At 41.7% G+C, this 16,073-nt stretch overlaps 1 protein-coding gene across 2 annotated transcripts; it reads right to left on the bottom strand.

Annotated features, from left to right (window-relative positions):
* Positions 1 to 240: 240 nt before the first annotated feature.
* LOC144692740 (diencephalon/mesencephalon homeobox protein 1-like) lies at positions 241 to 15,837 on the bottom strand. Of its 2 annotated transcripts, none has more exons than XM_078561824.1 (4): positions 15,675 to 15,837; positions 7,099 to 7,277; positions 5,447 to 5,801; positions 241 to 647 (listed from the first exon to the last, which is right to left on the bottom strand). In XM_078561824.1, exons 1-4 carry the CDS (start codon positions 15,826 to 15,828, stop codon positions 241 to 243), a joined length of 1,095 nt encoding a protein of 364 aa, XP_078417950.1. In that variant the 5' UTR covers positions 15,829 to 15,837. The 2 variants fall into 2 exon arrangements, with proteins under 2 accessions (XP_078417950.1, XP_078417949.1); XM_078561823.1 differs by having other exon boundaries at positions 7,099 to 7,313; positions 15,675 to 15,828.
* Positions 15,838 to 16,073: the final 236 nt, after the last annotated feature.

Here is a 16,073-nt window from a genome sequence, read left to right as displayed (position 1 = left end):
TGGGCTAATGTGATATTTGGGGGAAGAAATTCAGCTTTCCCTGTGCGAGTACAGTTATTTGATTCCTCCTACTCATTATAGGAAATAGATAAGCAATTAAATTTCTCTTTTATGCACGTGACTTTAAAGCATCTTTTCAAAGCTAGCAACATCTAACTAGGCCTAATCACAACAATATCTTGTGTTGTTGGTAAGTCTTCATTCCAAAGAGGATCGGCTCTCCCTCATCCTGTTGCCTAGTCAGTTTGGTAGACTGTCCAGTCCCAGCGAGGCTGCGTGCTGCTTGGCTCGGAGCCGGAGATTTTCGATGCTTGTGGTTTTGCTGTTGAGGTTGGGCAGGCCGCTCGATGCCTGCAGGATCGGGCTGGACCACACTTGCTGGGCGTGCGAGAGCGACTGGTAGTAGGACTGGCAGTGGAGAGAGCTGATGGGGGCCACATTCATATTCATGCCCAGGTATGGCATGGCCGGCGGGCTACCCATGTCAAAGGAGGAGTAGTGAACGAGGTTGTTGGTGGCTGCCATGTGCTGACGGAACTGCTCTTGCAGTCGGAACAGGCTGAGAGGAGAAGAGGAGTAGGAGTGGGTTTGTACCAGGTTACTCCCGCTGCTGGATGCAGGCGTCCCTGTCGTGTTGATTGGCGAATCTATGAAACACAATGAAAAAGAAGTGTATATTTAGTCTTTCCTTGTTTATGTCCAAATCATGGAGGATTTTGTTTTTTTCCTGATGTTAAAATAATTACATTTAAACAACGGACATATATGTTGTCCAACCAGTAACACCCAATGAGATGAAATATCATGCAAGTCATAACATCTCCCAACAAGTTTTCCCAGACTTGACAACTCCAAGAGTTGTTATGACTACAAGCGGTTCAAATAAAGGCCAGCCCTGCCTTCTCAGGGCAACTAGAAATGGGCAAAAAATACAGATTTACCAAGGTGGCCCACATCCGCAGAATAACATAAAACAGATAGGATAATGTGTTACACCCAAATGCTCCTAAATAGCAATATATAAGGCGACATGGAAGGTCGTTGAGTGTATACAGTTGCGCGAACGGACTCTTTTGGAAAACCTACTAGCCTAGTGAAGCCTTCTATTGTCCCTAAGCCCCCTCTCGCAGCATAGAGCTGAGGCTTGGGCCCCTTGCGCCTCTTCAGCAGTCCTCCCCTTGATTCTGGAGTGTGAACGATCCTTCTCCGCCATCCCAGTGTGTGAAGGAGACTCCAATGTGTCTCTTCCCTATAATTAAGTCAATCTCTCTCCTCCCTCGCTACCTGAATGGATTCGGCCCCACTCCCCAGATCAGAAAGCACAGGAATGTGCCACCGAGTCATGTATCGGCGGGTGGGGGAAAAGGAGCCTTTCATCCCATTGCACTTTACCGTTGAAGAACAATGTGGATGTGTGGGGCGTTGGCGAACGACGATGTACAGACTGTAGGCTGCGGTATCCAGGTAGGCTCATTGGCATGTGGAGGAAATCTTTGTTGTCAGGACGGATTGCCACTGAGACCTCAATCAAAGTTTTGTACGAGTGAATGGGGTTTAAGTCGTTTCACTCTCAGGTCCGCGGTGATATGCAATTAATTCAAACACTGCTCTGGTAAATACACCTGTTAACCACGAAAATCACATCAGCTTGTAGTCAAACAATGAACTCACCAGCACTGACAGCGCCTGGTTTCATTCGTCTGCATTTGAAACCTGACGAGCTGTCAGAAAACTAATCACTGGAAATATGAGCTTTATCTGATCAAAACCAATGTGACACCGACGCCAGGAGATTGAGTGGAAAATCCCATGCAAACTTCTTTTTCACCTCCCCCCCCCCCAACTTCAATGGCGACGAGGGCGGGGGAGGGGGGTTGTTGTGGTCGGGGTGGATTTTGAATCATTAAAGTGCCGAACTTTTCTAATCAGGGGCCAGAAGGGACCGACAGAAGCTGCCGAGCACAGATTACAAGGGGCGCATTGATTCAAACGGAGTCAGACCAACGCTGGACATTAATTATCAAACAAATATTTTCCTTAGTTACTGATGCGCATGAATCTGTGTGTTCAGGCACCAATCAGAGGTGGATTTCACTGGAGACGCACATGGCAGCCTCATGGTTTGCATGTTCACATTGTGATCATTTTAATACCTTGATTTTTTTTTTCTCACTGCTGTTTATTCTTTCTCTTCTACCCTCTACTGACTGACAGCGGGTACTAAGCTTTGGACCAACAGAAATAAATTGTTAGATAAAAGCAAAATATTGTGGATGCTGGAAATCTGAAATAAAAATAGAAAGTACTTGAAAAACTCAGCAGGTCTGGCATGATGCTCCGTGGCGATAGAAAACAGAGTTAACGTTTCGGGTCCGTAGGACGTCAGGTCTGAAGAAGTCATACGTGCTCCAAACATTAACTCCCTCCACAGATGCTTCCAGACCTGCTGAGTTTTTCCAGCGTTTTCTGTTTTTATTGCAGATTTCCAGCATCTGCAGTATTTTGCTTTTCTGTTACTGAAAGAGGCTATTCGGTCTATCAAGTCTATGCTGACTTACTGTACAGTAGTCCAATCAGTCTCATACACCGCCTCTACCCCCCGTGGCCCTACAAGTTTATTTCCCTCAGGTGCCCATCCAATTTCCTTTAGAAATCACTGATGGTTTCCCCATCCAGCACCCTGGCAGGCAGGAAGTTTCACGACATTATCTTTACCTGCTTAAAAAAAGTTCTGCCTCACACACCCCTGTAATTCTTATCTAAACTGTTAAATCTGTGTTTCCAGGTCCTTATAGGATCAGCTAATGGGAAGAGCTTTTGCTTGTCTACCTTATCTAAACCTAACATAATCTTGTACACCTCCATCAAATCTCCCCTCAATCTCTCTTGCTCCAAGAGAACAAGTCCAGCATCTGGAATCTAACCTTGATGTTAGTTGCATAAGGAATTGTACCTTTACTGGTTTCTAATCATTGCTAATTTTTACACAATGGGCAAGCTAGCGTACAGTTATGTAATTACAACTGTTTTATAGGAGAAAATATAGGTTTTTTTTCACAAGATGTCTAAGAACCTGCTGACTCGCATGAGTGAAGAAACAAAAGGTGGGGGGCTAGCTTCTGTAGTTGTGACCACTTGGTCTCCAGGCTGTTGCCTTGACAGCTCACAGAATAACAGAACTGTTACAGTACAGAAGGAGGCCATTGGCCCATCATGCCTGCACCAGATACCTAGTACCATTCCCCCACCTTCTCCCCTAATCCTGCACATTCTTCTTTTTCAGATAACAGTCTAATTCCCTTTTGAATGCTTTGATTGAACCTGCCTCCACCATGCTCTCTGGCAGTGCGTTCCAGATCTTAACCACTCACTGGGTGAAATGTTTTTTTTATCACATAGCATTTCATCTTTTGCAAATTACTTCAAATCTGTGCCCTTTCATTCTTGATCCTTTCATGAGTGGGGACAGTTTCTCCCTATCTACTCTGTCCTGATCCCTCATGGTTTTGAATACCTCTATCAAATCTCCTCTCAACCTTCTCCTCTCCAAGGAAAACAGTCCCAACTTCTCCAATCTATTTTAATAACTGAAGTCCCTCATCCCTAGAACTATTCTCGTGAATCTTTTCTGCACCCTCTCCAATGCCTTCACATTCTTCATGAAGTGCAGTGCCCAGAGCTGGACACAATACTCCAGCTGAGGCCAAACAAGTGTCTCATACAAGTTCAACATAGCTTCCTTGCTCTTGTATAATACTGTATGCTTTATTAACCACTCTCTCAACCTGTCCTGCAACTTTCAGTGACTTATGCACATATACACCGGTCCACATATACACTCTTTATTTTCTATTGTCTCTCCATGTTCTTCCTACCAAAATGAGTCACTTCACATTTCTCAGCATTGAACTTCATCTGCCACTTTTTATCCTATTCCACCAACTTGTCTATGTCCTTTGGAAATTTTACACTATCCTCCTCACAGTTCACAATACTTCCAAGTCTTGTATTATCTGCAAATTTTGAAATTATGCCTGTAGTCCTTAGTGATGCTTTGCCACATCTGAAGAGTTCCTTTCAGATTCACTGTGGCTGGTTTTCACCTGTGAGGAGATTATATTTTTCTTCAGTCAGAAAGAGCTTTAATGATTTAAAAAAGGGGAAGTACTTTATCATGATGTAACAGTGAACCATTAGTTTAATGAGGGAAAAGAGATGTCTTAGAATTTGCTATAGACATCTTTGGGACTGGGATCTGGTTGATTTCGAGTGACAAATGACCATAATATCTGGAATCTAAATGATTTGAATCATAGACAACTCTCGGACTGGAACCCTGGCACCAGAGGGTGGAATACTTTTGAAATTTGAATTCAATAAAAATTCTGGAATTAAAAGTCTAATGATGATCATGAAACCATTGTCAATTGTCATAAAAACCCCATCTGGTTCATTAATGTCCTTTAGGGAAGGAAATCTGCCGGTCTTTACCTGGTCTGGCCTATATGTGACTCCAGACCCATAGCAATGTGGTTGACTCTTGAATTCCCTCTGAAATAGCCTAGCAAGCCACTCAGTTTTCAAGGGCAATTACGGATGGGAAATAAATGCTGGCCCAGCCAGTGATGCCCACATCCCATGAACGAGTTAAAAAAAAACAGGAATTTGAACTAGGAGCTTGAATGAATTCCAGAGGCAACACTATATTTCGAACTGTAGTGACTTCAAATGACTAGCAGTCTGGGGACTGGAATATCGGCAGCTTTGAAAGAGAGAATGAATGAAATGACTTTAAATCTTGTGTTGAAATGATAAACAGTTCGAATCCAGATCCTGGGGTATTTGAGTTAAAGGTATTCCTTCTCTGGATTCAGAGCAAGTCGGAGTAACGAGCTGGCCCAGTACCATTACCATTAACACCCTTTTGTCATTTTGTTCATGACATCTTTGTCAGTCTCTCCTTTGCATCCACCTATCGCTGGCCTTCTATCTAGCTTCACCTGCTCCAACCCATTAAACAGTATAAATTTCATCACATTTTTACTTCTCTTTAGTTCTGAAGAAGAGTCACGCCGACTTGAAACGTTAACTCTGTCTTTCTCTCCACAGATGCTGTCAGACCTGCTGAGTTTTTCCAGCATTTTCTGTTTTGGTTTGGCGCTGGATTGGAATCCAGTTGAAGCGGAGCTGGGATTGCAGTTTGCAGGATGTTGAGTGACCATTTGGTCTGAGATGCGGAGTCAGATTGGCAGAATCACCGAACAAAGCAAGCCAGTTTAGGATTCTCCAAACCCAAATATTTCAATGTAAATGTCAGACATTTGAGAGCTAAATAGAGGTGATCAAATGAGAAACGTTGTAATTTAATTGGAACCATAAAGACATGGAGGGACCCGCTCTCAATTTCCTCCCATCCCCTCAGTTTGAACAGAAAGCTCATATTTACCTGATTTAGGGCTTCCCCGTTTACAGGTCGTTGGCTTGCTCTCGGGGCTGCAGCCCTTATCTTGCTTAAATTCCTCTGCGGGTGATTTAAACTCTCGCTCCCTGTCCATCTGCTCCTCTGCTGATGATTCACTGTCTGACTGCTCGGCCGAGGTGACATTTAGCTCGATGTTAATCGGCTCGCCGCTAGCGCTGCGTGCCTCGCTGACTTCTGAACAGCTCTGGGTTTCTGTGGCTGGTTTCTCCGTTTTCGTTTCGTCCTGGCTCATTTCGGCCTCTTTCTGTTTCTGGAGCTGCTCTTTCTGCAGGCTGCGCTGCTTCTTTCGAAATTTGGCCCGCCGGTTTTTAAACCAGACCTAAGCATTCAAGAAAGAAATGGCAAAAACGTAATCATCGTGACCTTGGTAGAGACAAGGCACAATTTCAAAACTTGGAAATATGGTGAACAGTGAGGAGAATAGTGTAGAACTTCAAAAGGACATGGACAGGTAGGTGGAATGGGCCGACAAGTGGCTGATGAAACTTAATGCAGAAAAATGTAAAGTGATTCATTTTGGTAGGAAGAATACAGAAAGACAATATAAAACAAAGGGGTGCAAGGAACTGAGGGACCTGGGTGTACATGTTCATTAACCATTGAAGGTGGCAGGACAGATTGAAAGAGTGGCTAATAAATCATACAGCATTCTGGGCTTTATAAATAGGGGCATAGGATATAAAAGCGAGGGAGTTATGCTAAACCTGTATAAAACGCAGGGTTCGCCTCAGCTAAGTATTGCATCCAGTTTGGACACCACACTTTAGGAAGGATGTGAAGTTACTAGAGAGGGTGCAGAAAAGATTCACAAGAATGATTCCAGGGATGAGGAGCTTCCGTTATGGAGAAGCTGCAACTGTTTTCCTTGGGGAAGTGAAGGGTGAGAAGAGATTTGATTGAGGTATTCAAAATCATAACGGGTCTGGACAGAGTAGATAGAGATAAACTGTTCCCACTGTTGAAATGATCATGTACCGGAAGGCACAGATTTAGGGTAATTGGCAAAAAAAGCAATGGAGGCATGAGGAAAAGCTTTTCCACTCAGTGAGTGGTTAGGATCTGGAATGCAGTGCCTGAGGGTGTGTGGAGGCAGGTTCAATCGAAGCTTTAAAAAGGGGAATGGATCATTACCTGAAAAAGAAAAATGTGTAGGGCTATGGGAAATAATGCAGGGGATTGGCACTAGGTGAATTGCACCTAATGAGGGCCAGCATGTACACAATGGGCTGAATGACTTCCTTCTGTGCTGTAATCATTCTGTGATTCTGTGATTCTATAACAATTCGTTCTAACCAATGGAGGTATGGCCGAAATTGCCTCTGGACAAGAGGGGTGACAACAACAATGGAATGTAACTCGTAATATTTGAAAGTATGCCTATGAAAATGGTGATGATATTGGTTTCATTACAAAATGCTAAAAGTACAGCTGCTCTGTAAAGTCCAGTATCTAGAAAGATTGTGGATAAACAACTGGGCATACAAAACACTTAAAAACGGGATAGATTGTAGATAATGAAATTGGATAGAGAGTAACTAGTTGTTTAGGCATCTAATTAGCCAACAACATTATGATAAATGACTGATAGAAAAGTCAAGGGGGAGGGTATCTTGTACCTGCACCCTAGCTTCAGGCAGGTTGGTGCACATGGCCAGCCTTTCTCTCATCACTACATCTGGATAGTGGGTTTTCTGGAATGTCTTCTCCAGAGCCTCCAACTGTTGGGCGGTGAAGGCTGTCCGACTCCGACGTTGTTTACGGTGCTGGGACCCATATCTTGCCTCGAGGATAATATCTTGAAATGCACAGCCGTTGGAAAATAAAAACACATCTAGTTTAATTATTGGGAAAGGTACAACTTTCACAAACATCCTTTCCTACTGGCAATCCTTTTCTCAATCAGCTGGCTAGTAATTATGTCACCTTTCTTCATGCCTTGTGCCATTACCAACCAGCTCATAAATTGAAACGTCTTTCCAGTGGATGCACAAAGCTCTCCTGCAGGTGTCTTGTGCCCAACTTCTCCCTCTCATCTTGTTGAGGGTCCCATCCATCCACTACCACATTTAAAACTTACTGGCCTCATAAAGTGGCTTACAACTTTTCAGTCACTTTTATTGACTGGTTATGACGTTGTTTTACACAAAAAGATTGAGATTGAAATTCTTTCCATTGAGTATTGATTATTGTTCAAAGTTTTAAGACTAATGTCAGAGTTGGGTAAGGATCAGCAGCAGGAGTTGCTTTTGTGGAACACTCAAATCACTGTAACAACTTTTTCGGCAATCATGTCTTAGAATGCATTACAATTGTTGCCTGAGAAAATTTTACTACATCTGGGGATGAAACTCTTCACTTTTGTAAGCTGACGTTTGTGCATTACATTGACCCTTTTTCCTCCTACTGAAAATGGGTGGAGTGACAATGTTCATATGGTAGTCATTCTGCCTTGGGGGTGAGAAACAATTCTCTTGTACATTTCTCAAGCCTCTCCTCTTCATCATTACTCAATGGTATGCATAGCAGAGCATATCTTGCTAAGTGTGGAATATAATAGTGTGGAATACATAACTGTTTCAAGTGACAAATATCTTTGCCTTCTAGGATGATCTAAATCAGATGAAAGACCAAATGATCACCTCTTTTGGTAATTTTGATGGGGGAAAATGTTGACCAGGACACAGAAAATCATTCCTACCCTTCTTTGAATAATGCCATTGGCTCTTCAATATTCACCCATACAGGCAAATCCACAATAGAATTTACAGACTTTCTCAATGCTTGGATTGATCAGAAAAAAACCTTTAAATCTTCATTGCATGGCTTCAGTGTTAGTTCCTGTGTCATGGTTGCTGTGTAAGGAACATTAAACATCTGTGGCCATGGGAGTTGCGTGTGTAGTTTTTCATATTTTATTAAACCTAAATAAATCATGCTATAAAGCAAAGATATCCCTAACTTCATATTCTCTACCACCTTTTCCCCATTCACTGCTCCCTCCACACTTACCTCTAACAATGTATGAGGAGCAAATACATTTTTATTGTCCTTAGAGAGATCATCCATTGAGCTACTTCTGCTGCTTTCCTCTTTCAACTTGCCAACTAAGCTAAACACATCCCATCCCCACTCCACTTTAGCCCTTAACTATCATCTCTCTCTCTATATATTCTGTCTCTAGTTTCTCTCCATCCCTCCCTGGCCTATGGAGACTCATTTAACTCCTGCTTTCTTGATGTTACTCCCACCAAACTCCTGACCTTCCCCTCCTTGCTCCATATTAGCTGACACTGTAAGTTGCTCTCCCTCCTCAGGCATTTTCCCCTCCATTTTAAATGTATTTACATCACTATACTCCTTGACATCTTTATCCTCACTAACTAACAATTGATCTCCAACTCCCTTTCATCTACAAAGCAATTAACTGTGCTGACACCTTTCAGATCCACATCCCCTTCTGCAACTTCCTATTCAGATTTGTCCAAATAGTTTACACTTTTTCCATAGTTCTGAATTGGCTCTAACCAATTTCACAAATTTCATTTCTGTGACTGTGGTGCATTATTTATCCTCTTCCTCTTTGAGCTCTGTGCAGTTTTCAGCAAGGTTGACCCATCATCCTCCTTTAATGTCTCTTTCCTGTTGTCCTTTGCTTGGTTCCAATCTTACCTGTCTGATTATGGCCAGTATGACTCTACAAATGGCATCTCTTATTGCTCCTACCTCTAGAGCCACACTAAGATTCATCCTTGGCACTTTCTTTTTCTTCCTATAGGCTGTCCCTAGGCAACATCATCCACAAACATGAGGTCAGCTTTGACCTCGATGCTGATGACACCCAGTTCTAGCTACTCACCATCTTCCTCTGCTCCTGAACTGCTTGACTGTCCAGTATTCAGACTTGGATGAGTCACTTATTCATCCAGTCCTCAGCTTCGGCCCTGCTACAAACGCCATGCCCCTGTTCCAAACTCTGATCCTATATCCATGTCAGGCTGAACCAGGCTGTTCACAACCTTAGTGCCCTGTTCAATCCAGAATAGAGCTTCCAATTCCATACCTTTCCCATGACAAAGACCCACCTGCTTTTTTAAAATTATTCATTCATGGGATGTGGGCTTCACTGGCTGGGCCAGCACTTATTGCCAATCCCTAGATGCCCTTGAGAAAGTGGTGGTGAGCTGCCTTCTTGAACCGCTGCAGTCCATGTGGTGTAGATATAGCCACAGTGCTGTTAGGAAGGGATTCCCAGGATTTTGACCCAGCGACAGTGAAGTAATGATATATTTCCAAGTCAGGATGGTAAGTGTCTTGGATGGGAACTTCCAGGCAGTCGTGTTCACATCTATCTGCTGCCCTTCTAGATGGTAGTGGTCATGGGTTTGGAAGGTGCTGTCTAAGGAGCCTTGAGGAATTCCTGCAGTGCATCTTGTAGATGGTACACACTGCTGCTACTGTGCATCGGTGGTGGAGGGAGTGAATGTTTCTGGATGTGGTGCCAATCAAGCGGGCTGGATGGTGTCAAGCTTCTTGAGTGTTGTGGGAGCTGCACTCATCCAGGCAAGTGGAGAGTATTCCATCACACTCCTGACTTGTTCCTCGTAGATAGTGGACAGGCTTTGGGGAGTTAGGAGGTGAGTTATTCATTGCAGGATTCCTAGCCTCTGATCTGCTCTTGCAGCCACAGTATTTATATGGATAGTCCAGTTTAGTTACTGGTCAATGGTAACCCCCAGGATGTTGATAGTTGGGGATTCAGTGATGGTAATGCCGTTGAATGTCATGCGGCGATGCTTAGATTCTCTCTTGTTGGAGATGGTCATTGCCTGACACTTGTGTGGTGCGAATGTTACTTGCCACTTGTCAACTCAAGCCTCGATATTGTCCAGGTCTTGCTGCATTTGGACATGGACTGCTTCAATATCTGAGGAGTCACGAATGGTGCTGAACATTGTGCAGTCATCCTCACTTCTGAGCTTATGATGGAAGGAAGATCATTGATGAAGCAGCTGAAAATGGTTGGGCGAGGACACTACCCTGAGGAACTCCTGCAGTGATGTCCTGGAGCTGAGATGACTGATCACTAACAACCACAACCACCTTCCTTTGTGCTAGGTATGACTCCAACCCGATTCCCATTGACTCCTGTTTTGCTAGGGCTCCTTGATGCCACATTCAGTCAAATATGGCCTTGACGTCAAGGGCAGTCACTCTCACATCATCTTGGGAGTTCAGTTCTTTTGTCCATGTTTGGACCAAGGCTGTAATTAGGTCAGGAGCTGACTGGCCCTGGCGGAACCCAAACTGGGCATCAGTGAGCAGGTCATTGCTAAGCAAGTGCTGCTTGGATAGCACCTTTCACTTTCACTAACATTGCCTGCCTCCGCCATTTGCCAATGAAACCCTCCTATGTACCTTTGTCCTTGCAAACTTGAAACGCTAAAAGGAACATTACATGGGGTGTACAATGGTCAGCTGATCATCTACCACCCATTTGCTGCCACCTCTGAAAATTAAAACCAGCCCTACTGCTTCACAGTCTTGACTTGCTCAACTTAAATTGCAATTCATGAGGTAATTACAGATGAGGAAGACCATTTGGGCCATCGAATTCATCTTTCCAGAGAGACTCTAATCCTCCTATTTCATTATTGGGTTACTTTTTGATTGATTCCAGGATTTTCACCTCCGCTTCTTTTCCTAGAAGTCCATTCTGTATGTTGCTCACTCTTTGTGCAAAGGGCAATTTCTTAAATTTACCTTTTACTAGTTTGTATTTATGTCACTTTGTCAACTGTTGATAGTTAACTTTAAGTAATATTCTGAGTTTACCTTTTCCATTATGAACACATAAAATTGACAAGAAAGGACTAGATAGTCCAGCAAACCTGTTCCAACAGTCATGGTGCATCTAAGCATCATGATTCCCAATGTGCTCCAACCAATGTACCAGAAGCCAGATAACCTCCTGGCAAAGGAAAACAGGTCAAAATTCCTAAAACAATTAAGAGGGTAAAAATCTGGGGAATTCCTCCCCAACCCTGAAGTTGATCAAAAAAATTCCAGCAGACCATAGTGACCATGAGACCGCATTTCACTTATTCGCATTCCACTTATTCTTTATGCACTGTAAGACCGGCCACAGCCAGGAACATGGCCAGTTTCTCTTTGAATGCTTATGGCAAATTCACACTTGCTGCAGAAGTTGCTCCATATCTTGATGACCCTATGACTTTGTGCTATACAAGTCCCCTAGTTCTCCCTCAACTAATCCAAATACTCTAGCCACGTGGACACTGTCTGGTTCCTTCATTATTTTAAGGACTTCAGTCAAATTTCCTCAAAATCCATGTTTTTCTTAGGCTCAGCTTGCAGGGTCTTTTTACTCTATTATGGTAATTAAACCCTTTGTGCTAATATCTCCTTCTTTGGCCCAGTGTCAGGTGTTGTCTTATTATGCTTCTGTGATGTGTCTTTGGGGCATTGTCATACATTAACATACAATATTGTTTTGTTTTAAGCTAGGTATTAATCTAGTGACTGTCCTCTGAATCTTTTTCAAGGCCACTCTATCATTCATCATGTGACAGGGCCAAAACCCAACACTATTATAAATGAAGCCTTTTATATAAATACAGTAGAATGCTTTTTATTTTATATTTGATCACCCTAACCATACATCTTCGTGGGTGGTTTGGCTCATGGCGCTGTGAATCTTTAGACATTCCTGGACTATGACATGGAAATTTCTTGACCATTGAACAGACTTCAGCTCAGAACTTTGTATACTATTGACATTCTTGGCATGAGCCCTATCCATGTGAGTAACAATACTTTTACCTATATTAAATAACCTTTTCGAGGCACATGCCTGTTTCTCCAGCCCATTTAAATCTGATTGTAGTAGTTTCTTCTCATCCAAAGTTTAAATACTTGCTCAAATATTTGCATCAGTTATGAATTTGCGGACAGTTCCCCGCATTAATAATGACTTTGACCATCAGTGGTCCTAACACCAACCCATGCTGCTCTCCATACAGAATCCCTACCATAACAACCTGCTGCCTACAAGAATGCAACTAATTTCTTATTTAACACAGGTTCCCCTGCCAGTTCCACATTTATATAGATCATCTATATTATTGCTCAGGGCAATGCATTGACAAATCAGGGTCAAGCTGCCTGGTTTAAATTTCAAACAATGCTTGGTAGTTAACTGTCAATCACTATCATTGGTGCATTCTTCATGGCAATGCCACTTGCCAATCAATCAGCACTCTCTTCACATACAATGTAAATTGTTGTCTTCCCCTGTGAGAATGGATTTTTAAAAATATTTTTAGAGAGTAATGTGTTATTCTGTGAAGAAAGCTGTGTGTCTGTGTATGTGTTTGGGGGGGTGGGGTGGGATTTAAAACATGAAAGGATAGAGGTGTTAAGTTTGAGGTACAAGTGAATAGGTTAGATCTAACATTTACATTTTTAGATAAGTTAAGAGTTTGTTTGACTATCAAAAGGAAGTCAGAGGTCACAATAAACATGTTTGCATCTTGCAGGAGTTCCATAGGTAAACAGAAGAGGGTATATTACACTTTAATGACCAGAAAGCAGAGACAAAATAGAAACACGGAAGATTTTACATTTGAAAGGATTTAAGTTTCAAAGAGGTGTGGGAACAATGGAACCTGAGATGAAAGGGGGAAAAAGGTATTTTCAGAGTTACTGTGGAAAACTTAAAGTAGTTGGTAGCTGTTGGCTGTGAGCTGTGAGCTGTTGGTTGTATGAGGAAAACCTCCTGTAAACAGCTCTAGGCTGGGAGAAGATGCAGTTTGAATCAGCCATCCAGTCAAGCCAGAAAGGTCTTGGGCTGCAAAAAGCCATTTTGTTCTGAAGTTTTAGATTTCCACAGCTGATTGGGAGAGAGTTTAAGAGGTCGTGGTAAGCCTTTTTAAGCTGCAGCAGTTTGCCTTGGGTATTATTCCTGGATTTTTATAGTTAAACATCTATAAGGGAGCGTTACTTGTTCCATGTTGCTCTTTCACAGAGTGCTTACCCTTGTTCTGCTATTAACATATTCTGCTTTCTTACCTTTATGCCACTATCATCATTTCCTTTAACCTTTACCGCTACCATTAACACTCCCTTTGTCTTTTTGTCCATAACATCTTTGTCAATCTCTCCTTAGCCCCCACACATCACTGGCCTTCTATCCAGCTTCAACTGCTCCACCTCCCTTAAACAGTATAAACTTCATCACATTTCTACTTCTCTTTAGCTCTGAAGAAGGGTCATTCAGACTCGAAACGTTACCTCTGTTTCCCTCTCCACAGATGCTGACAGACCTGCTGAGTTTTCCCAACATTTTCTGTTTTCATTTCAGATTTCCAGCATCCACAGTATTTTGCTTTTATATATGGGAGTGTTTCCTGGTGTTTACTTGTGGGTCTGGCCAAGTAGGGATTCTTTTGGGGAATGTTTAGTAAGACTAATTTTAACTGTGTAACTGTAATCTTGTGTGCTTAAGCTTTCCTTTCTTCTTGTTCATAAAACTTTTACTTATAATTTTTTAAATCCCCAAACTGCTACTGGACTTCTTGCTGCTGAGATCAGTACATTTTCCCCTCGTTTTCGGAATACAAAAAAAGGGTATTGCTCGTAAGTCAAGGTTCCCTCTGGGATTTGGTTTGTGCAACAATTAACATCTGCTGTGGCCATAACACCCTATTCTATTGGTATTCTTGTGAAGTGTCCTGATGAAAGGCAAAAAGCTTAGACATGTCTCTTTTTTCAGCAATACTCAAGTTCTATACTACCAAACAATAATCTCTAATATCTCTTCTCTTTGAAGGTGGGGGATAAAATTTAACCTCAGTGGGGATATAAACCAGATAGTGGACCCGCTGTCCAACAGCCCAATCTGTTTTGAGACTGCTTTTCAATTCAAGACTACGTCTACATTCACTTTGAGATTTTCAACTTTAGAGTCAATTGTACATTGCATTATTGGAGAATCATCTACTGGAATGAGAATAGTGCAAAATAATCATCTAAAACCTGTACCACATCCTGGTAGTCCACCTTAATCTGCTCTGAAAAATCCTTCAATGTTTTATGCAGTTCTTGGTTTCCCCATATAGCTGAAAAAGAATTTGCTATTGCTACTACAGTTATCCACTATCTTCTTCTCCAGTGACCTATTAGCTGCTCTGATAGTAGCTTTTGTTTAACTGAGCTTAATATCTATCCTTGTTTGTCTGAGAGCTATTTTCTTTTAACATGCAAAAGTATTTCTGCTTAAGTATGATTTGACCTTGTATATGACCAGAAACCACTATGGCTTTGTTTTAATGTGTACATTTTTTCTGATTTTAGGGATTTTGTATTAGGAATGTTTAACAGGTTTAAATGTTTAAGTTTAAATTTCTCTTCTATGTTGATATTGCCCCATCTCATAGTGTTGTCAAATTCCCTTAACTATCTTAGGTATCTTTATAAGATCGTTTTTCAGATGCCTCCTTTTCTGTCAAGCCAAATTTTCTCCGGACTTTCTTCATTAACCCAGGCGTTTGACAATAAACATTGGCCTATGTGTCTTCTCTGAACTGCCTTCAGTGTTTCAATATTTATTTTGTATCCCATCACCTATAACTGAACTAATATTCAAGGTACTGTCTGACCAGGATACTACAGGACTTTGTCACAACTTCCTGTGACTTGTATTCTACTGCTTTGGCTATTTTCTAATGTATAAATAACATTATAATTAATGTTATAATTATTATAACATAATTAACATTATGTTAATGTTTAACATAATTAAACATTATGTTTAATGTTCTGTTGGTTTTGGTGATTGCTGCTTTGCATTCATTGGGCATGTTGAGCCTACTAGGTTTTTTTTAGCATTATCCTTATTTATTTCAACATTTTGCTTATTTTTCTTTCCTATATGCAGAACTTTATACCTATGCATGTTAGATTTTGCTTGACAATTTACTGCCCACATTTTATCCAACTCAACCTGTAATTTCTGAGCTGCCTCCTCTGACACTGCTGCCACTCTTTGTTTGTTATCATTAACAAATTTGACTACTTTGCATTGGCTTTCTGAATCCAGCGTAAGTGTATTTAGTAAAAGAGAAAATAAAAGCTCAATTTTATTACACAATGAAAAATGACATTAGTATCTTACCAGCCAGCCTCTCAGCCAGAGTCAGTGCATGGACAGATGGTCTGTAGTCAGGAGCATGCTGGGCCTGTTGTGCTGCCTGCTGGTGGAGATTATACATTGCACTCAGGGAGTTCATGGCATGAAGAGAGTAACCATTGACCCCATAGTGCTGCATGGCTGCAAATCTCTGGGAGAAACAGCAAACATAGAGTCATCAATGAATAGCTAGAATTTTAGACTCAGTGCATTAAGTACAGTTTATGATCTAATTGCTTGGTCTGCATCACATAATATCCATGGAGAAGATGCGGCATGCAAAATGACTTTGTATCCATAGTAAAACTTTGGAGCTGATATCACATTGTCAATATTAGCAATAAATAGCAGACCAAGGAATTTCATACAAACAGATGTGTTAAC

The sequence above is a fragment of the Cetorhinus maximus genome, chromosome 17, assembly GCF_964194155.1.
Source record: "Cetorhinus maximus chromosome 17, sCetMax3.hap1.1, whole genome shotgun sequence".
Lineage (NCBI taxonomy): Eukaryota > Metazoa > Chordata > Chondrichthyes > Lamniformes > Cetorhinidae > Cetorhinus > Cetorhinus maximus.
This window is presented reverse-complemented; position numbering and strand designations above follow the sequence as displayed.